The 21,304-nt window shown below is 45.2% G+C and overlaps 1 protein-coding gene across 1 annotated transcript in view; it reads right to left on the bottom strand.

The window, feature by feature from the left end:
* LOC113877069 (protoheme IX farnesyltransferase, mitochondrial) overlaps positions 1-19,882 on the bottom strand; it is a 108,951-nt gene extending 89,069 nt beyond the window's left edge. The window contains exons 1-3 of the mRNA XM_027516804.1: positions 19,737-19,882; positions 14,666-14,799; positions 12,591-12,912 (exon numbers count right to left, since the gene is read on the bottom strand). Of these exons, the coding sequence (XP_027372605.1) occupies positions 12,591-12,912; positions 14,666-14,799; positions 19,737-19,779 (499 nt within the window). The 5' untranslated portion in view covers positions 19,780-19,882. The remainder of the gene's footprint in view (positions 1-12,590; positions 12,913-14,665; positions 14,800-19,736) is intronic.
* Positions 19,883-21,304: the final 1,422 nt, after the last annotated feature.

Raw genomic sequence — 21,304 nt, 5'->3', positions numbered from 1 at the left:
TTTAATTCATATTTCACTTTTTAACTCTTTCTTCTAAAACACATATTGTACATATCATAAAATGAATATAATACATTGGGATGAGCGCACATGAACTTTATTTACAAGTAACAACGATACATTTTTGTTACATATGGCATTTATATACAATAGCATAAACATTTTATAAATATACACACATGCACTTAAAATTTTTTACTGATAAAATACACGACCAACAACCTTTGGAGAGGCCTGCTCTAAAATAAGCAGCAAGGCAAGCACTGGTGGGTAGCATGTCCAATTTTATATGTGGAGATCCAGGAGCCAGCCAAGGGCGGTGAACTCAACCCTTGGCCTGACCAAGGGTCATGTAAGTTACACATGATATATGGCTCTCTGCTATATGGGTTATTCTGTAACAAGTCCTGCAAAGAAAGACATTTTCAGAATAAAATTCCACTGAAGGAAGGGAAGACCAGCTGTGCTCAGTTGGTTGGTCATGTCCAACACTCTGTGACCCCATGGACTGTAGCCGCCAGGCTCCTCTGTCCATAGGATTCTCCAGGAAATACTAGAGTGGGTTGCTATTCTCCAGGGGATCTTCCTGACCCAGGGATGGAACCTGCTTCTCCTGCACTGGCAGGCAGGTTCTTTACCAGTGAGCCACCTGAGCAAACACACACACATACACACCACCCAGCTGATGACATCACCACCAGCAGGCCGGCTGAGCTTTCAGGATATCCTTGCACACGAGCCATGATGCTCCTGCAGCAGAGATCCTAAGGAGAATGGCCACAAGTCCCCGAGCAGGGAGCCCACACCCCGGGGGAAAAGTTCCCCTCGCCCCACCCACCGGGCACACGACCCTGCTTCTGCACCTAGGGGGCTCCGTCCCTGCAGAGGGTGGCTCCATGGGTCCTAGCGCCCCAGCTCCAGCTCATGGTCTGCTTCCAGAGCAGCAAGCAACTGCTGAAAGGTTTTCCCTTTTCCAGTACACAAGAGGTTTTCTTGAAGCAGTGGCTTAATCAAGAATGATTTTTTATTTTTTTGATAAAGGCTCAATACTTTGAGAACTGCTGGTCTCTGAGTACAAGCATAATGAAGGTGCTCATGCACCTTCTGAGATCATCCATTAAAAAGAACTTTATCTCTTTTCTGAGATCATCCATTAAAAATAACTATAAAGATGATATTAAAAAACTGGTCATCTACATCCTGCTTCATCTCTCTTTCACTGCCTCGCTGTTTTTCAGCCCTGGCCCCAAAAAGAATTAGCGTGAAAAACAAAACTCCAATAAATCAATTCAGATAATTATCAACTCTGATAAAAGATTTGCTTGAAAGATGGAAACCGCTGACTAAATGAGAGTTTGAGATTCTCTATAGATTTCAAATTATCCTTGTGATCTATTATATCTCATTATCCTTGAGAGCAGGGACTATGCAATATTATAACCCAAATCTTATAGACCTGAGGTGTATTTTCTTTAAATCTCTTTTATGTACAAAGCAGCCAGAGAACAGACAGTTGATGAATTTGTGTGTGGCTTTGTTCACCGGTGGCTCCAAGCAATGGAATGTTTTCGTTAACGGATCTCAAAGTTCAAAACTATACAACTTAATTAAAAGGCGGGAATTAGGTCTTTTCTGATTTTCAAACGAACATGTATTTTTTACTTGATAGCTGTACTTATGACTTCTTCCTCTCTTTTCATTTCTGTTAACACCATAAGCTTCAAATGGCTCAATTTCTAATTTAAGTGAGTCTCGTAGGCTTCACAGCTTGGCTGCGTTCCGTGAACCTTCTGACAATTCTGTTACCCACACACGTATGGAGGAAGGTGGTAATTCTTATGCTTATTGTTTCGTTCAGATGAAAAGTCAATGGATGAGAGACAGGGTACTTTTTTCCTCAGCTACATTAAACACAATCAATCAGAGAGTAACTGACTACAAACCGTGACCACATCAGGTTAAAAGATAAAGACTTCTAATGGAGATTTTTAATAACACAGCTGCAAAACTAGGAACTTGCAGGGCCTTCTAGTTTTCCTCTTTATTTTTTTCATACTTGGTGACCAGAGGTGGTGGTCTTAAAAATCCAGGCCCAAATTCAAACTCCTAACTTCAAATTTACTGGGCATCACTATTACGAAAATGAAGCACTCAGTTCAGTCCCGAGGAAATTCCCCAGGAAGCACTTGGTTTGCATCCACGGCATTCAGAAGAGGGAAATGAAATAGCCATCAGGTCTGTATAAAAAAACACATCCAGAAAAGCTGTTTGCATCCAAGTTAATTAGGCAACACTGAGTGAGACCCTAAGATTGTTCTTTCAATCACAGTTTTTCCTTGAACCATCGAAGCTTTTCTACTTTGACATCCTATTTTTAGTTTTCCTTTTCAACAAAAAAACATTTCTTCTCAGTAGACTCAATAACCAACACTTTATGATCTTTGTAATTAACTAAAAGAAGTTTCCATAAAACTGATGCTTATTAAGCTTTTAAGAAGTAAAAACAATCCTTTTGAAATATCAGTTTGGCAAGAAGAAACTGTTAGTCGAGCAGTTTTTACTAAAATAATGAAGATTGTTCTCGGTTTCATATCAATGACAACGGGTGAGGGTGACATGGTGAAAAGCAGACAGAAATATGAAACACAGTGGCCCAAGGTCACCTGTCACAGGTACAATACTTTACAGCTGCTACTAAATACTCATTGGAAGGACTCATGCTGAAGCTGAAGCTCCAATACCCTGGCCACCTGAAGCGAAGAGCTGACTCATTGAAAAAGACCCAGATGCTAGGAAAGATTGAGGGCAGGAGGAGAAGGGGTGACAGAGGATGAGATGTTTAGACGGCATCACCAACTCAGTGGACATGAATTTGAGCTAATTCTGGGAGATGGTGGAGGACGCAGGAGCCTGGCGTGCCACGGTCCATGGGGTCACAGAGAGTTGGACACAACTTAGTGATTGAACAACAACAAAATATTCAGCTATTACATCACAGGAAAATGATTATTTGTACTTAAAAAGCTAAGCTGTTTTAAATTCTACAAATTTTTGCAAGAGAGTTCATTATAGCTTTTTTCCCCATAAGCTTCTATTTTTTGAGTATCTATTATGTGCAGGGCAGGAGTGAGGCCCTGGGAACGCAACAAGCCACGGAGATGGATGTGGTCCCTGCCTCGCGGTGCCCACAGGCTGGTGGAGATTCAGACAAGCCAACAGGCACAACAGCAAAGCGCGGAAGCACGTCAGAGGGTGGAGTCACGGACGCTGTGACAGCTAAGGGCTCCTGACCTAGACACCTGCTCAAACTGAGGTCAAAGGTGAAGACAAAGGATGAGGAGGAGCTGGCCTGGGAATGGGGAGGAGGGCCAGGTGTGAGTGCTAGAGGCAGAAAAACAGCGACACAGGGCCACGGCGTAAGGGAGCACCAGCCAGCCTGCCCACCTCCTCTGAAGAGAGCACCACCCATGCGAATACAGGTCAAAAAACATGCCTTGTGTTTTAACAAAACACTGCTATGTTAGCACTCCTCTTTTCATTCTTAACCTCCAAATTTACCATCCCTTGCTTAAGATATAAAAAAAATGCTACCACGCAAAAACTTTTTAGCACTTAAACCGATAACCTGGCAGCAGCCTTTTAAATTCACTCTTGTAAGGTTCTCATTCCTTAACCTCAATAAGTAAGATGCTACCGTACTTCACTCTGAACTAGAAACTAGGCCCTTGAGGACACCCCAGAATGATAATCAGGCACCTGCAGGGCTGGGGAGCCATCGTCCAGTCCCCTCTAGAGATGCGGCTAACACAGCCGCCAGGGACGGGGGAGGCCTGACTGTGTGCAGAACCTAAGAGAATGCCACGGGTCCACAGATGCGGCTGGCTGCTGATACGAGGTGGGGCTGATAGGAGAAGAGACAGGCAGAGAAGAGAAAAGGCAATGACCTGTGAGAACCCAGATAAACCAAGAGTTCCCACTTGATGAAAACCAAAGCTCGCTTTTTGTTTGAAATGGGGAGCAAGGTGGTTTGCCGAGCATGAAACTGAGGTGGTGGAGAGGGTGTCGAGTGAGTTCTTCGGATAATAGTTTCTCAGAGTAGGTTCTGGGGACCATGCCAACCAGGGCCCTTTGTTAAAATACAGATTCCTACGCCCCCATCCCAGACCTAGTGTGAAAGAGTTTATGGAGACGAGGCACAGGAATCTGCATTTTAACAGGCACTCCAAGTAGCTCAGACCACACGTGGCGATTCAGAAACATTAAAGGGAGTGGAGTTCTCCAGGTGGATAATGGAATCTGGGGCAAAGAAGACAACTTAACAGGATGACAGGCCCTCAGTGACTTCTAAGTGTAACAAAGGAGCGAAAGAGGGGCTGCCTGGCTCGCTTCTTTGTTCTGCTGAAGTTTCGCCATCAACCTGAACTATTCAGTGTAGCCTTGGGTCAGCTGGTCTTCCTCCATGGCACAGTCCAGTGAGGACAGTGCCCCAGCACACAGGAGGAGTCTCAAACACATACCTGATGATCAAGATGGCAGGGAAGACTGCCGACAGACAGGCACATACCCATAACCAGCCCTGGGAAAGTATAGGCGGAGGCGGCAAAGCAGCTTTATTTAAACACGCCGCACAGGAAGCCCATGTGTGGTGTGGTCCCACAGCAGATCTAGAGGCGCGGTTCTACTGTCTTTGGAAAACTAGGGGCGGAAATCTGGGCAGCCCGCATCCTGTTCCTGGGAGGGGACGTGCTGCATAAAAAGACAGCCTGGTGGGTGCTGTGAGGACATAGGGAAGCTGGCTACAGACAGCATTGACCAGGCTGGACTTAGATGCTCTGTTTTTTTTGAATGATAGAGGTATTCTTTACCCCGTCCCTTTTAGCTGGAGAAGCCATGCTTGCTGTACAGCCCTGGCCAATAAAATTTAAGGAGATATTCCTATCAAAACCTTCCCCTCCCAAGTAAAAAGCCTGCCCTGGCTTGCTCGATCTTAACTCCTGGACCAGGGACTGAACCCGCACCCTCGGCAGTGAAAGCACAGAATCCTAGCCACTGGACCACCAGCGAATTTCCTAAAAAGGCCAAGTCTTGTTAAGGAGGTTTCTGCCTTTCCACATCATCCCCATCTTCATTCTTTCTGCCTGGAATACAACATGATGAGGGGGGAGTGGCAGCCACCTTGTGGCTACTACTTGAGGACAAGAGCCAGAAGCTAATGAGAACAGAGCAAAGAGCAGGGGCCAACTATGTTAACAAAATCCCTGAGCACTAGCTCTCGACTCCTAATCTCAAACTCCTTGATACGAGAGTATATAAACCCTTCATCTGCTTAAGTCACTGTTCTTCAGGTTTTCACTTACATGCAGCTGAGCCCATTCTCAACTCATAGCTTCTTCTCTTTCTCTTCATAAAAGCTGTCAATGCATTTTTGAGAATGATTACCATCCTCATGAAATTTAGCTCTACATTCCTCTAGCATCTACCACCCATCTCATACTTAAAATCAATCCAATTAATCTTGGGCTCTTTCTCTGGTAGCTGAGCTGGGAAAGAATTAATCTCAAACTGTATTTAAAGCAGTGACATCATCAGAAAACAGAATAGCCCAGATAAAAATAGTTTTCATCTAACTTGGAACACTGGCTGAAGCATCTACATGGCCCGCTCCCACCAGAAACCAACTGAAATGATGGAATAAAAATGAAAATTAGAGAAAAACCTACATCAGCAATAAATTAGGTAAAGAGTGGATACTAAAACCCTCAAGAAATGTTTGTTAAATACAGTGCAGATGAGATGAAACTGAAGACAGATGCTGAAGGATGACTTGTGCCTTTCACTATTTGAATAGCAGAAAATGACCAACTGGTGAGAAAATGGATGTGTGGTGTGTGCTGAGTTGCTTCAGTTGTGTCCGACTCTTTGTGACCCTATGGGCTATAGGCTGGCAGGCTCCTCTGTCCATGGGATTCTCCAGGCAAGGACACTGGAGTGGGTTGCCGTGCCCTTCGCCAGGGTATCTTCCCAACCCAGGGGTTAAATCCGAGTCTCTTATGCCTTCTGAATTGACAGGTGGGTTCTTTACCACTAATGCTGCCTGGGAGGGGAATAAAGGCTATCTGAGGGGACGCTGTTTTTCTGGCTGCTGTGGAGGGTGAGGAATGAGGAGCAGAGGCCAGGGTGAACTGTGGTGACCTGGACCCACTTTATGCAACAGCAGGACTGTGCTGGGGCAGCTGCGCCCCCTGGAAAGGAGAGAGAAGGGGCCGGAGCAGAGAGGATGCAGAGCCCTCCTTGATGTCGTTCTCACCGAGTCGAGGTGGAGATGACGCGGAGGCCCTCAACCCGACGGACAGGCCCCCACCCACACGGCCCCCCACAGAGGGTATGCCTGGCAGGGGCGCTGGAGAAAACGCTGAGCACAGACACCCTGTGTGCTGAGAGTGGAGGCAGACCATGGGAGAAACCAGACTTGGGAAGCAGGGCGCTGGCACGGTGGTTTCAAAACCACACTGGAAAAACCTCTTTAGAGCAGAAGTTCCCTTGCTGATGCTCCCTCTGCAACTCCTTCAGGCCACAGGAATGTTTTACCAGTAACAGACCGAGAGTCTCCGTCCTCGAGCTGAAAACGCAAAAGAGGCACCCAGGGATGCCACGTCACACAGGGAGGGGTGTTCTCGTGCGCTTTTGTATCTTCACAAAACATCACTTATTAAAAGAAAAGGCCACCAAAAACAGTGGCACAAAAAGATATTCACAGAATTAGGATTTTTTTTTTTAACTGTAGAAAACATTTACATTATGATCTTATTTTTGTTTAAAAAGCAAAAGTATTTGAATGGCATGTATAGAAAAACATTCTGTGTGTGCGTGTTAGTTGTTCGGTGTATCCAACTCTTTGAGACCCCATGGACTGTAGCCCGCCAGGTTCCTCTGCCCATGGGGTTGATTCTCCACGCAAGAATACTGGAATGGGTAGCCATTCCCTTCTCCAGGAGATCCTTCCGACCCAGGGATCAAACCCAGGTCTCCTGAGCCAGGGAAGCCCCAGAAAGACATTCTAGAATACACCAAAATCATCAAAACAGGTCTCACTTGGATGATTATATTTAGAATTATAAGGAGAGTCCCATCCTTCCCATTTTGGCTTCTCTGTATTTTCTATTTGTTCTAAAAGTAAAACTCAGTAATGCAAATACTGCTTTAACATTTATCAAGCATACAGATATTAAGGTAATTATTTCAAAATATATATTAAAATTTAAGAAACTATAACACAATATTTTTAGGAAAATGTGAAAAATCTTTTATGTGGTATCTGAGAGCTGATAATTATAGTACATTGACCTTTAAAAACTATAAGCAAGCTAAAATAAAATTGCATCCTCTATTCTTGGGGTTTTTTTTTTTTTTTTTCTTTTAATAAAAAACAGCATTCTAGGTTCCGGAGAAAGAAGTCCAAAAACTAGCAGGCTGCAGTTCACATCAGTTCTGTCAACAGCCTAATCTATTGGCTTCAATAAACAAATTATTTTAGTGTTCTGGTCTCAAAAAAAAAAAAACGTGCTGCAGCTTTTCAGCACAGACATTATTCAGGAAAACATTTCTGCTTTTTATTGACCCATATTAAGTGTTAACTTGGTTGAGTCACCAAAGTGTCTTATGATCCTAATCCAAATAAAATTTCTTCACCCCAGTGTGGTCCTTGCAACAAACTCCAAAAACATATTGTAAATAGCTCGGCTGGCAAGAGAAACTCAAGGGAGACACACTATAACTTCTTTATAAACTCAGTCTTACTTCCTTTCATAGAAAAAAAACAAATCTTTAAACGGCATTAGCTCCTTCAGACTTTGGCCCAAATCCTGGTATAAATGCAAAAGCCCCATCCTGCTGCTACTCTGCTGTCCTACAGATGAATGGGACACATGGTCACTACACGGCTCTTCCTTAGTCTACAGCTTATTATCCTTGGTGTGTTACAGCTATACACGAACGAGGCGAAGGAAGAAAGACAAGTTCTATCAAAGTGATAGCTGCCTCCCAGGTATTTCTGCCTTGGCTATCATGACCTATAAATGAATTGCCCAAGATGTAAAGAGTCCAAAAGAAACCAATTGATAAACACCAGGGATTTTCTTTAAAAAAAAAAAAAAAATCCTGCAGACTCCAAGACATGTATGAATTCAAGTCATAAAATAAACAGGGAGGTAAGAGGTCAAATAAGAGAGTTGGGGTCACTCGAAGGGTGTTGCCTCTTTAAATGGAATAAGCAGAAGGAAATGACTTGAATTCAATTAGCTCATCCAGAAACTGGGGGCAGGGAATATATAAAATGATACAAGAGACGTTTACTGCCGGGACTTTTCCATCTGTGGCTGCAGGGAAGGCTGCTCCCCAACCCACGTGTGCATCTTGCCCATGCACACCTCTCCTGTGTGGTCCAGACCTCCCCCCCAAGCCCCTGCCTACAGCTGCTCCCATGCCAGTCATGGCTAGGGTTGCTCAGGCTCTCACGGGAAGGAGGGGGCGAGCCCTCCACGCCCGCCAGACCACGGGGGTCTGTGCTGGCCCTCTGCCAGCACATCGCCTCCCTCAGTTTCTCGAAGGGTGGCCCAGGACCACCTGCATGCAATCATCTGCACCCGTGCCAAGGTGCAGAGCTCCAGGTCCCGTCCCAAGGCTCCGGGATCTGATCCCTGGGGATGGTGTCCAGGAAGCGCCACGGGAACACACACATGTGCCATGCGAGCTTCTCAGCAGACTGAAGAGTTGAGGCACATCCTACACACTGCACAACCGCCGCTAAAGAGCGATTTAGTCATGGCTGGAGATTTCAGACCACGTTTTCAGGATGAAGCCCTGCTTGGATACACATCACTCTAAAGGTACAGAACAGAAAAAGCAATACAACAGCTGGAAGGAAGGAAGATGCTCCCGCTAAGCCCCCAAATTGATCCTAAACCGACTGTCACCCTTTCCCATATACCCTTAAAGAACTAAGCATTACGAAAACAAACTTTAAGACGTCATTCGAAATTAAATATTTAAAAGTACCTCATTTGAGACTCTAAGAAGAAGAAACACTGATAATTAGTTCCTGATTTAGCAGCCTGTCAATGTTGACTTCCTAACTGCCAGATAAAACAACTCCATGGCCAGGCTTCTTAGGAGACCTCTAGCATTTAAGTGTTGATCACTTCCTTTATGGGCCCTTTCCGTGATGAAGCCCTCTCCTGTTTCCCTTCCTCTGACCACATATTCCCTTGCAGGCCCCATTACACACTCTGCCCAGTCCTTAAAAGCGGACTGGCCCCAAAGTCTTGTCCTTGGCTTTCTGCTCTGGCCACTTTACACCTGACCTGCTCACCACCATGGCTTCAGGTCAATCCTATGCTGAAGACCCTATGCTCTTCCAGCCCGGGGGTCCTGTCCTTCACAGCTAGTGTTCCCTGGGCAACTCCAATTCCGTGTGTCCAGTACTGCCCTCCCCTCACACCTGGTTCTCCTCCCTTCAGTACTGCCATTCTTAAGTCTCAACACAATCATTCATCCAGTCTTCGCTGGAAGTTCTCCAAGGGCAGGGCAGCAAAAACTCAAGGGCCTGCAAGTTACATCACCCGGGTGATGAATTTATTTTTTATTTAAGAAACGAGTGTGTAGGTTTTAACATGGTCGCCTCTATGCAGTTCCCAGATGTCATTCCATTTAACATTCAGTACACCCCTAGGAAGTAAGTTATCATTACTAATTCCACTTTACAGATGGGTAAACTGAGGCACAGACATATGGAACTTGCTCAAGGTCACTAAACTAGTAAGAGCAATGACTTGAGAGCAGGGACTCTGGCCCAGAGGTCACTACACTCTTTCCAGGCCATGACTTTTCTAAGGCAATGACTCAAGTCTGCCAAGGTTGTGTGCCATGAGCACAGAACCAACAGCTGTGGCTACGTTCCAATAAAACTTTATTTACAAAAAGAGGCAAGCCTCGCTCGACGATGCTATCACCAGTTTTCTCAGTCACTCCTACACCTTATGGTGAAATACCTCCGACATGGTCCCCAAACCTTAAAGAATATAGTAAAAATATAGAAGTGCCTGAAAAAAACACAAGTGAAGGCTTCTATAACCTCAGGGTGCTGAAAATATTTCTAAGCATTAAAAAAACCAGTAAGGCTTAATACATGAAAGTTAAAAATTCCAATGGGGCAAAATAAAACAGAACAAAACATCACCAAGTAAACATCATAAACAGAAAAAGCAAAAAGAAAAAAAAGAAAAGGCAAAATGTGACAGAAATATTTTCATGCATGTGATGGATGAAATACTGATGTTCTTTATTTATTGACTGCCAAGAACAGGCCAGAGCAGGACTAAGGGAAAACCCTTGAAAGGATCTGACTGGATATGGGGACAGACTGGTCTCCAGGGAGGCGGGAGGACTGAGCACGGTGGGGAGGACGGACACGCCCAGCTGCTAGGACAGGGGTGGGAATGGGGGACAGGGGAAAGGGAAAAAGCCTGTTTCTGGGGAGGAGCTTAATCATTCTAGGTTACCATGTTCCTTTAAACTTGGGCAGAGTCCAGGCAGGAGGCATCATGAAGGGAAGGGAAGGTACTCTTGAGTTGGTTATGAGTAGATGAGAAAAGGAAAGTCAGTACGGCAGGAAGATGGGACAGAAAGGGTAGTTAGGACCACATGCCTCAGGAGTTCTGGACCTCAGCCTGCGGAGAGGGGGTGCAGAACCTCACAGGGCTAACGAAGGAGGTGAGACTGGAGACGACGCTCTCCACGGAGAGCAAGGAATTAAGACTGACTCCAGGGTTTCCCATCTGGGGGAAGTGAAGAATGCTGGTGTTACTGACAGAAGTGGGGTGATAAGAGAAGTAATGTGCCGGGCGGGTGGGAGATACTGCAGAGCACACAGAGAAAGACGGTCCCGCTGCTGGGGGAACTCGCTTCCGACACCTGCAGACAGAGTGGTCTCATCTTGAGGGTGACATCCTTACGATTATATCTGGGGTCATTCTTAACATGTCAACACATGATTCACACACTGCTTGTGTAAGTGACACAAGGTAACTTCTGCAGGAATGTGATGACTGCTCAGCCATCGTGAGACACACAGATAGCACCTGTGATCAGGCCCACTGTTAGTTACCCTGTGCAAGTCTGACTGTGATCCTCAGCTCCTTTGTCAAATTCCTGTGTCTATCTGTCATCCCTCCAAAAAGATTTAAAGTGAGCTTGGTGGCTGAGGAAAGAAGTCATCTCTTTACCTCCTTCTACCCTGAATTTCAGGCTCAACTCTTGAAAAACAAACAACCAACCACTACTTTTTCCCTGATTTTCTCTACTCCGAAAATGCTCTGTCTCATCTGTTCCTTTCCCAATTCTGCCTCAGTAATATTACTGACCACTTTCTGTCCTCCAAGAATACGTAGTGTTACTATATTATCCACCCATTCCCCACCTGTATTCTTCACCTTATTCTCATCCAAGGGCTTCTCTGGTGGCTCTGGCGGTGAAGAATCACCTGCAATGCAGGAGACGCAGGTTTGATCCATAGATCAGAAAGATCCCCTGGAGAAGAGAAATGGCAACCCACTCCAGTATTCCTGCCTGGGAAATCCCATGGACAGAGGAGCCTGGTAGGCTGTAGTCCATGGGGTTGCAAAGAGTCAGAGAGGACTGAGCTTGAACCACCACCATTCTTATCCAAGAAGGAAAGGAGAGACCAGGCCTTCAGTCTGCAGGGTGGGCCAGAACATGTCTTCTAACAGGATTAGCACAGAATAAGCCATTTTGAGGTTGAGCTATTAGATGAGGTGACAATAAAGCTCGGCCAGACTCCCAGGGTGGCTGTAACAACCGAACGACATGACTCATGGGTTAATACCCAAGCAGATACAATAAAATTTGGTGCAGTCTGCTAGGCTTCAGCAAAAACATCTGGTACCAAACCTCTTTGCAGAGAAGCAATCTACATCCCTGGGAACGTGGGACAATCCCAGAGGCCCTATGAGAAGCAACCACAGCAGTGAGCTGGGGGTCCCGGTGCCTGTGGGTCCATGGCCCATCAAGCCCAGCAATGCGGCCCTTCTTGGTTTCAGAACTGAATCGGGCTACATTCTCTTACTGCGTCTTTACAGGACAGCAGCTGTAAACACACAAAAGACACGGAAGCAAACAGGACAGACATTCCGTTTAACTGCAAGTAACAGACTCTTTTTAGTACAATGTGTTGTTGTTGTTTAGTCTCTCAGTTGTGTCTGACTTTTTTGCGACCCCATGAACTGTAGCCTACCAGGCTCCTCTATCCACAGGAATTCTCCAAGCAAGAATGCTGAGAGTGGGTTGCCATTCTCTACCACTGAGCCACCAAGGAAGGCCACAATATGTTCACGGTAATACTATTTACAATTCTGCATAAACAAAATTCCAAAAATTTGATTTCAAATCCCAATTAAGTTGAAAAGAGGAAAAAATACTAAAAGAGGATCTACAGTTTAAAATATTCCTTCAGGGGCAGTAAAAAAATTAGTAGTTTGTTTAACTACAAGAATAGTTTCAAGTAAATCCCAAGGTACCTGTGAGTTTGATTTTGGACAGCCGGGCCAGAATTCCTGGCAAATCATCCACACGCAGCTTCATCTCTTTCCACTGCTTCTCTTCTTTCGTCTCTTTCCCCAGATCTATGGACCCCTCAATTACTGAGGTGGGTTCTGGTTCTATCAATGCTTTTTCACTTGGCTTTCTGGACAGAGACAGGCTGGGGGGTACAAGAGGTCTCATCTCGCATATTTCGGCTTTAGCCTCATCCAAAGAAGTTTTTTCAAGGAAAGGAGATTCTGCTGGTTCTGGCTTCGGTTTTATTTGCTGCTTCAGGCTTCTGTTTAGTTGTGTGACATACTGAATTAAAAAAAAAAAAAAGGTACACATAACTTAAGGAAACTGAGGCCCAAAATGCTCTTACGTGGTTGTTCAATAACACTTTACATCAGTCCGACTTCTACAGTACTTAAAAGATGTTCCTACACCTTTATAAATACTCGCTGAAATAACTCCTATTAGAGTATGTTACATGAGGGTCACTCTACTAAGATATGGAGAGGACAATTAACTGGTTTTCAGATTCTATGACTTAGAAAAAATCCTAGGGGTTTAAGTTCCCTGAAAGAAAGATAAACTGATTTCTTATTCATCTCCCCCAGGATTTCCCCCAACATAGACTCAGAAGCCGCAGGTTTAACATTCCAAATACAGTGCAAAAGTTTTCTAGACTCAAGAGCCCAAGTCAACCTGCTGACTTTCCCTGTGGCCCAGGGAGTAATGCAGAGAGAGGCTCCAAGGGGGCCACAACCCAGGGCTCAGGACCATCAGGGCAGTGGGTGTGTGGAGAAAACTGGGCTGAAGACTCAGACAACCTCTGTTACTTAACTGGCAAAAAGGAGCCACTTAACTGTGGCTAACATCCATGAGGCACTTCACAGTTTTAAACAACATATATCGTTAGACTTTATAGGAGACATGTCTCAGTCAGTCTTCTCAAAAACTGTGAAAGAAGACAGATGATTACTAGTATCTCTCACTTTAATTTTCAAATGAGGAAACCAAGGCTTGGAAACAATCTAACAGAGCCAAGAATAGAAAACTAGTTAGTTACAGATGCTCCTAGAACTGAAGCCCTTTCCTGATAACTAGCTAAGTGACTTTTTCCAATTACATTGCAAAGGCTTGAAATTACATACACTTGTCTGGGGAAGGACTTACAAACTCAGGAATGAATTCAGAGTTCTGTTTACATAAAAAAAGCACCCTATGTATTTGAGTTTCTCTTCTAAATATCCATTATCCTCCATCCCCAACTTTATAAGTCTGATTATTACTAGAAACTAAAATCTCTCATCAAAATGAGTTTTATTAAGTTAAAAGATTTTAAAAGCTAACATGGACACTGTAAGGTTAAAAAAAAAAGATAAGAGAAATGTCAAATAGGACTTCAGATTATGAATTTGCTATTCTTTCATGCTTGCACTGAAATTATGAGTTTTTAGCTGTGGTTTCTTCATTCTGCGATACTTTATGATTTGAGAAAGTGGCAAATGTAAGTTACCATGCTGACGACAACATGGAGTCAACCTGGTCCAAGGTCTACAAACAGACTGAGCTATATTATGAATGCCCACTGTAAAATGCCCAGAAAATCACAAGAACTCAATTTGTTTAAATCTGTTCAGAAGTGCATGTTTGAATCTCACTGCTGATATAAGAAAACAGGGAGGTCCTACTCTTGAAGCAATAATTTCTGTATTACTGATGTATTCACAGAACTTTAAAGAATTAAAAAAGATGAATTATACAGTTCAGCTTTTCCTAACTGTGGCCTACTCAAAACACGCCAGCAACTTTCTGTCTTTCTCCAGACTTAATCAATAAGGTTGAGATCATACTTTAAACTCAAGACACCAGAGTTATTCTGGTTTCAGTTAAGCATAATCAAAACAAGGGATTAACATTGTGGAAAAACTTAAGAGGGCAGGAAATAAAAGTCTTTTTCAAAGAGTACTTGTTGCAGCTCTTCTGACAACAGGAATTTCTGAAATCCCCTTGTACAGGGAAAGTACAGGCAGAGAGCCCAGTGAGCACGGTCTTCTGAACCTACCATGTGCCGGAGGAAGTTAAAGTGTTGAAATGTGACCCACTGCTGATTGACGTTCCTGAGAAGATGCAGGAACCTACGAGGTGACTCCCGCGTGACTCTTCTTTCTAGATACCAGATGCATCCTCCTCCCCAGCCTATCAAAGAAAGAGGAAAAAAATTAAAACGGCCATTATGTATCACCAAGCGATGACTGCTGCTGCTGCTGCTGCTGCTGCTGCGTCGCTTCAGTCGTGTCCGACTCTGTGCAACCCCATAGACAGAAGCCCACCAGCCTCCCCCGTCCTTGGGATTCTCCAGGCAAGATCACTGGAGTGGGTTGCCATTTCCTTCTCCAATGCATGAAAGTGAAAAGTGAAAGTGAAGTGGCTCAGTCGTGTCCGACTCTTAGCGACCCCATGGTCTGTAGCCCACCAGGCTCCTCTGTCCATGGGATTTTCCAGGCAAGAGTACTGGAGTGGGGTGCCATTGCCTTCTCCGAAGCGATGACTAGACCTACCCAGAAGCAGAGCCAGCACCACGGTGGGCAGTGCATGTATGATGGGTCAGAACTCTGAAATGATCTGATCCAGACTCATGAATGAATGGTTATTGATCGGCCCTGCTCACTGTCCGAGTATAATTCTCCAGCAGTTAGGGAACTTGTTCATCTCAGGATCATTAAAAGTGAAAGTGTTAGTCACTCAGTCGTGTCCAACTCTTTGCAACCCCATGAACTGTAGCTCGCCAAGCTCCTCTGTCCAAGGGATTCTCCAGGCAAGAATACTGGAGTGGGTAGCCATTCTCTTCTCTAGGGGATCTTTCTGACCCAGGGATTAAACCTGGCTCTTCTGCATTGCAGGCAGATTCTTCACTGTCTGAGCCAACAGGGAAGCCCTCAGGATAATTATGCTTTTATTACATCAAACATTGAAATGACCAAACCATCAATCTCTTAGAGAATCAAATGTAAAACAATCAGCTTGGTCACTTTCTAAAGAGGATAAAATGAGAAGCCCAATTTTTCTCAATAAATAACTGTAAAGTGAGTGAAGTCCCTCAGTCGTATCTGACTCTTTGAGACCCCATGGACTGTAACCCACCAAGCTTCTCCATCCATGGGATTCTCCAGGCAAGAATACTGGAGCGGGTGGCCATTTCTTTCTCCAGGAAATAAGAGTAAACCAGAAAATAAATTTCAGATTAATATTTTGGCCATATCGGGTAAGCCAACTAAAAGACAGAGGAAATTGCTCTCACTAAAGTATGACTCTATCAAGCTAGTTAGGAAGAAGCTATTTTTGGTATATCCAAATGTGGCTTTTAGTCATTCATCTCTAAACCTTCTCTCAAATATCAACAAACCCAATGCTTCTGTGTAAAGCCCCATCCTGGGAAAGCCTCCGACAGGAACACAGCACAGACATTCCCTGCCGCCCCCTTCTTTTAAGTCTTACCCATCACTTCTCCGTTCCTCAAACCCTAGGGTAATTTTTAATCTTCAAGCCATTTCTAGAGTTGCTATGCCTGTTTCCATCTGCTGAGGATCTCCATGTGGATGGCTTGTAATATGTCTCTCAGAACACTTTAGTCTCACCCTTATCTCTACTCTGTCCTCTACTGCAGATAAAACCATCGCCTACTTGAGATTCCAAGACCACCTTGAACTCTTCCTTCATCACCTAATAACCATCAGCTCCAGTCAACTCGGAAACACTGGTCAAATCTGTCCATTTCTTTCCCTGCCGCTGAGAGATACAGACCCTTATCATCTCACACTTGGATACTGCAGAGTTGTGGGATGCAAACCACACGTCCGGACTTTGGTTAACTCCTTTCCTCTCCAATCCCAGTCCCACAGAGCCAGAGGGTTTCTTTCTGAAGCCCAGAATACACGTCATTTGCCCAAACATGTACGTGTGACTCACTGTCCTGCCCCACGATTTCAGTTTGTTCATCTTTGTTTATGCATCTCCTTGCCTGCAGCGTCCTGTTTCCACTCTGCCTGTCAAATGTCGAAGTTTCTTTCAAGTAGTCTGTCATTCCATACTCTTTTTTGTAGCACTTCTTAATGCAGATTGTTTCTGCATCATTTTTTTTTTTTTTTTAGTTCACTGAAAGCGGAGACTCTGTCCTGACCTCTGCTACAACAGCCAGCAGACTGTCTTCCATATAAGAATGAGATTGAGGGCTGACAACTTAGTCGCCCACATTGCTCACCTCGACAGGGGGAAGGAGAGCTATCACCACCCCATGGTAACCACGGCAATTGTCTTAGATTGGTCCCCTCTTCACTGAAATCATATCCTCAGCCCTCAGGTAAATACGACATGCTTATTTTCCACATCCATGAATATGTGGTGTCTGTATATGTGTATAGGAAGGAATGGTAGTGTTGAAATCAGTCCACTGATTGAAATTTCCTTTGAATTTAGTCCTCTGATAGTCTATCTTTTTCTTGATGGTATGTATTTTTCCTTTCTTGCCTTGACATTGTTCTTTGGGATAACAGGATTTCAATATTAAAAGGTTATATCAAGAAGACACCAAGTTTTATCGTTCTACACCTTAATTTCAAAATCAGTTGTGAGTTCCACTGCTCCATTGAGAAATGTATGTTCCTGGGAGGAAAAGAACCATCTTGGAAAATATCTCTCAAGATTATGTGGATTAAAAATGAGACTTTACGGAAACAAAACCAGCTTGGAAACAGCACTTTTAAATGATGAAAACACTTCATTTAGTCAAAACAATCAGTGTCCAGAAATTTAAAGACATTTTGGCCCTGTGTAAAGAAATATAGGTTTGAAGGTACACATGGCTTATAACAAATGCATTAAAAATCTGGACACAAATGATCACATCCATTATTCACCATCAACACTGAGTCAAGATTGTAGGGCTTTAAAAATGAAGTACGTGGATATGAAATGGAAAGGTTCTGAAAGTTTTCAGTGGCTATAAAACACTGTTAAGCTTTTGAAGAACAGTCGGGCATGACCAGACCCAGGAGGGCACGTAGACACCTGACACAGTCCCAGTGAACCTTTCTGCCCGCTTCCCACCATGCTGCTTCCATACCAAGCACTTACAGTAGACCTTCCAAGTGTATCACAGCAGGCTGCACAGACCACTTAATAGCAGATCTTTTGGTGATCTTTTGGTTCATAGCTTCAGGAAGCCAAGCTGTCTATTAATTCCTCCCATACCAGCATCAAAAAGACAGATCCAGCAACAAACCATTTGAACCATAAGCAGCCCACTTCCTGAACTGGGGAATTCTGAGTAGTGAGGTAGATCTGTCCTATAGGAAGATGAAAATACAGAAATGAAAGCAGAAAAGCACCCCATCCTGAGCAATGTATGCTGGAAAAAACCTCCCTACAGAGGAGATAATTACAGCACTAAGAAAGGATGAGCTGTCTGAGAATGAGTGTCTCAGGTCAGAATTGAACACTCACAGTCAGGGATGGGAGAAGGTCTGAGATTGACTGTCTAGGGTCAGAATCGAACATTCACAGTCAGGGATGGGAGAAGGTAACAAATTCAAAAAGAACCACAGACCCTTCAAATAAAATGTTTCATCGTGGAAAATTCCAATCATATGCAATAGCAGAAGAATCCAATGAGCCCGCATTACTGATCCCCCAGGTTCAACAATGCTCAAATCTCTGTTAATCTTGTTTTAATCATCTATACACACTCCCATTTCTCACCCTCTTTGAGCCCTTTGAACCAGAAGAGACCTTTGAGATCATCTAGCTGAACAGCCTGTTTATAGAGGAGTAAACTCAATTCCAGAAAATACAGTAGATATGCCCTGAGATCACACAGCCAAAATAGACACACAGAATAACAATATTAGGAGAAAAGAAGAAAAAGGAATTTCAGAGTAATTGTGATCAATATTGCCAGATGGGAATTCCACTGAAGGTCCAGTGTTTAGGACTCCATTCTCTTACTGTCATGGGCCTGAGTTTGATCCCTAGTTGGGCAACTAAGACCTCACAAATCCAGTGGCTCAGCCAATAAAAAAAGTTTCTGGGATTTCCAAAGGGAGTCCATCTTGAATATGGACAATCAGTGACACATTTCCCACACATCAGTTATCACCCTAAACCACTGGGGACAAAACAATGCCTAACCTCCACTTTAATGTCTCCATCAGGACAAATTTCATTCATTTATAAACAATTACTCAGCACCAACAATGCACACCGGGTACTGTTTCAGGCACTGGGGACAGAGATGAACCAGACAGAAACCATCCCAGCCTTTACAAGATTCAATCTTGCAGTTGGGAGAAACATAGTAAATCGGTTATAAGCAAGCAAGCAAAGGCTGTTCTAACCATAATGAAGGAAAGAGGGTGATGTGATAAGAGAGGGCCAGGGGTTCTACCTAGATAGTGTGCTCAAGCCTCTCTTAACAGGAAACATTCGAGCTGAGACCCAGGCAAAGGGCAAGAAAGCACATCTACACTAAACATATACTTGTGACAGGTCCTTGCCTGGTGGGATTATAGCAGGGACCACGCTAATGGTAGAAAGACAAAAACCTGGGGGGCGGGGGATGGTTATGGCCCGCAGTCCGAGGTGATCACCGTCTTTATTATTGTCATTATGACCCTTTATATTGGAACAAGGCTTCCGGGTTGGGGGGTTGGCGGGGGTGGGGGGACGGCGGGGAAGCAAAGCACTTGCCAGGTTCTTGTAAGTGCAACGTACGAGTAACTTACACATCGCTAGAACCTAAGGCCCTGAGAAGCCAAGAGGCTCGGGGAGCCCCCAGGTTCCTCTCTCCTGAACCTCCAGCCTCTGAAAACTGAAAGACGCAGCAGACATCGCGTCCCCTACCCACCTCCGGGAGCTAGGAGATGGACGCGGTGTGCGGACCACCGAAACCCCAATGCAAGACTAGGCCCTAGCTCCGAGGCCCCTTCACTTCAGGCAGCCCCGAAGGTCACTTCCCTCACCGATGCCCCAGCCGACCTCGCCAAGGGCTCCCAAGGTTGCAGACAGGCGGAACCACGGTGTAGCACGTGGCAATGAGAAGAGAATTCCCCCAAATCCGTGCCCGAGGTGGGGTGCAGTACCTGTCAGGAGGCGTGAGGAGAGAGTGTGCGGGGATGCGGCCATCACGCAAGAGTCCAGCCGCCCCCTGGGAGCCCCGTGTCCTCTCTCCTCACCGGTTGCTGGGCGCCGCCATCTTCCTTCCCCGCCCCTCCATGGGAAGAGCGACGCGTCCGGTTCGTCACTTCCGGCAGGCGCGAGGCGGAAGCGAAGAGCAGCTGCGGCAGGGGTTAGGGAGACCGCAGGTCAGAGTGGCCCCGGGGCAGAGGGGCCGGGGTCTGAGGTGCTTTCGCGGGGACGCGAGGTACCCGGGGGTGGCAGAGGCTTCCGAGGAAAGACTGCGCGCGACGGCGAGCCCCCGCCTCCTGCCCCGAGGCCGGCATCCCTGGCGGGTCCCGAGGGGCCTGGTGCTAGGCTGGGCTGGGCCGGCCGGGGGCTGCTCGCGGGCCGCTTGCAGTTACCTCTTGGTCCTTCTGGACTGCCAGGAGGAAATGGTTCTGGGGACGGTGCCTCCACCTTCCAGCACCGTCAGTTACAGTGTTACCATAGTCGCCGTTAAGGCGGGAAACGATGAACTCGGGCTCCTGGACCCCAAGCCACCCCGAGGAATCGTCTGAGCAACCCGGGATGAGGAAGGTGCGTGCAGAATTTAAGATTTCGAGCTCTGGAGTGACTTCTGTATCCCTGGCTGCACCTTCTGGCCTTCTGACCTGCTAAACAAATGGCCCAAGTCCCCTGAACCTCGGCTTTGTCGCTGCAAGACGCAGATCCTAATAGTATATATTCTTTAAGATGGTTGAGAGAATTAAATGATGTCTCTGCAGTAGGTACCCAGCCAGAAGCCTGCCACGGCTAAGAACTAAGTTAGCATCTGTGCCCTGGTTAGGAGGGCAGTGGTCAGCAGCTCTCCCTTCGTCTGGTTTTGGTGTTGGATTTCTGCAAGTAACAGTGCACTGAAGGAAAGAGATTCAGTTTCTGAAAGAGGAGAGAGAAATAGGTAACTTGGTTCTAGGAGGATGTTTCTCTGTCTTCAGTGATAAGGTTGTGGGTGGCCGTTTGGGTCAGCTGAGTAGATGCTGACTCTTTGAAAGCCTTGATGAACTTACTGCAATAGATAAAGACCTAGCTTTCTGTAGACAAAATCCTAACCTAAAATGCAGGATCACTCAGTTGACACAGAGCTATCTTTCTAAAAGCAAAATAGATTTCAAAGCCTAAGGATAGGTAAAGGATATGAATAGAGTTTTTCCAAAGAAAATATACAAGTGGCCAGTAAGTACACGAGAAGATGGTGTACATCATTAGCAGTAAGAGAAATATGACTTAAAATCTCTTTTAGATATCACTTCACGCTCCTTGAGGTGGCCCCAGGCAAAAGTACAGATAAGAGATAACACCGAAGTGAGAGTGTGGGGAAACTGGAAGCCTAGTATGCCACGGATGGGAATGGAAAATGGTGGAGCTGTCTTTGAAAACAGTCTGGCAGGTTTTCAGAAAGTTAAGGGGCTGTCACATGACTCAGCCATTCCACTCCTAAATGGAAAAATGAAGACATACTAACTCACCAATAGAATAGGTAGTGACAAGACAG

This window comes from Bos indicus x Bos taurus, chromosome 19 (genome assembly GCF_003369695.1).
Source record: "Bos indicus x Bos taurus breed Angus x Brahman F1 hybrid chromosome 19, Bos_hybrid_MaternalHap_v2.0, whole genome shotgun sequence".
NCBI lineage: Eukaryota > Metazoa > Chordata > Mammalia > Artiodactyla > Bovidae > Bos > Bos indicus x Bos taurus.
The sequence above is the reverse complement of the archived record's forward strand: the minus strand, read 5'-3'. Positions and strand labels throughout refer to the sequence as shown.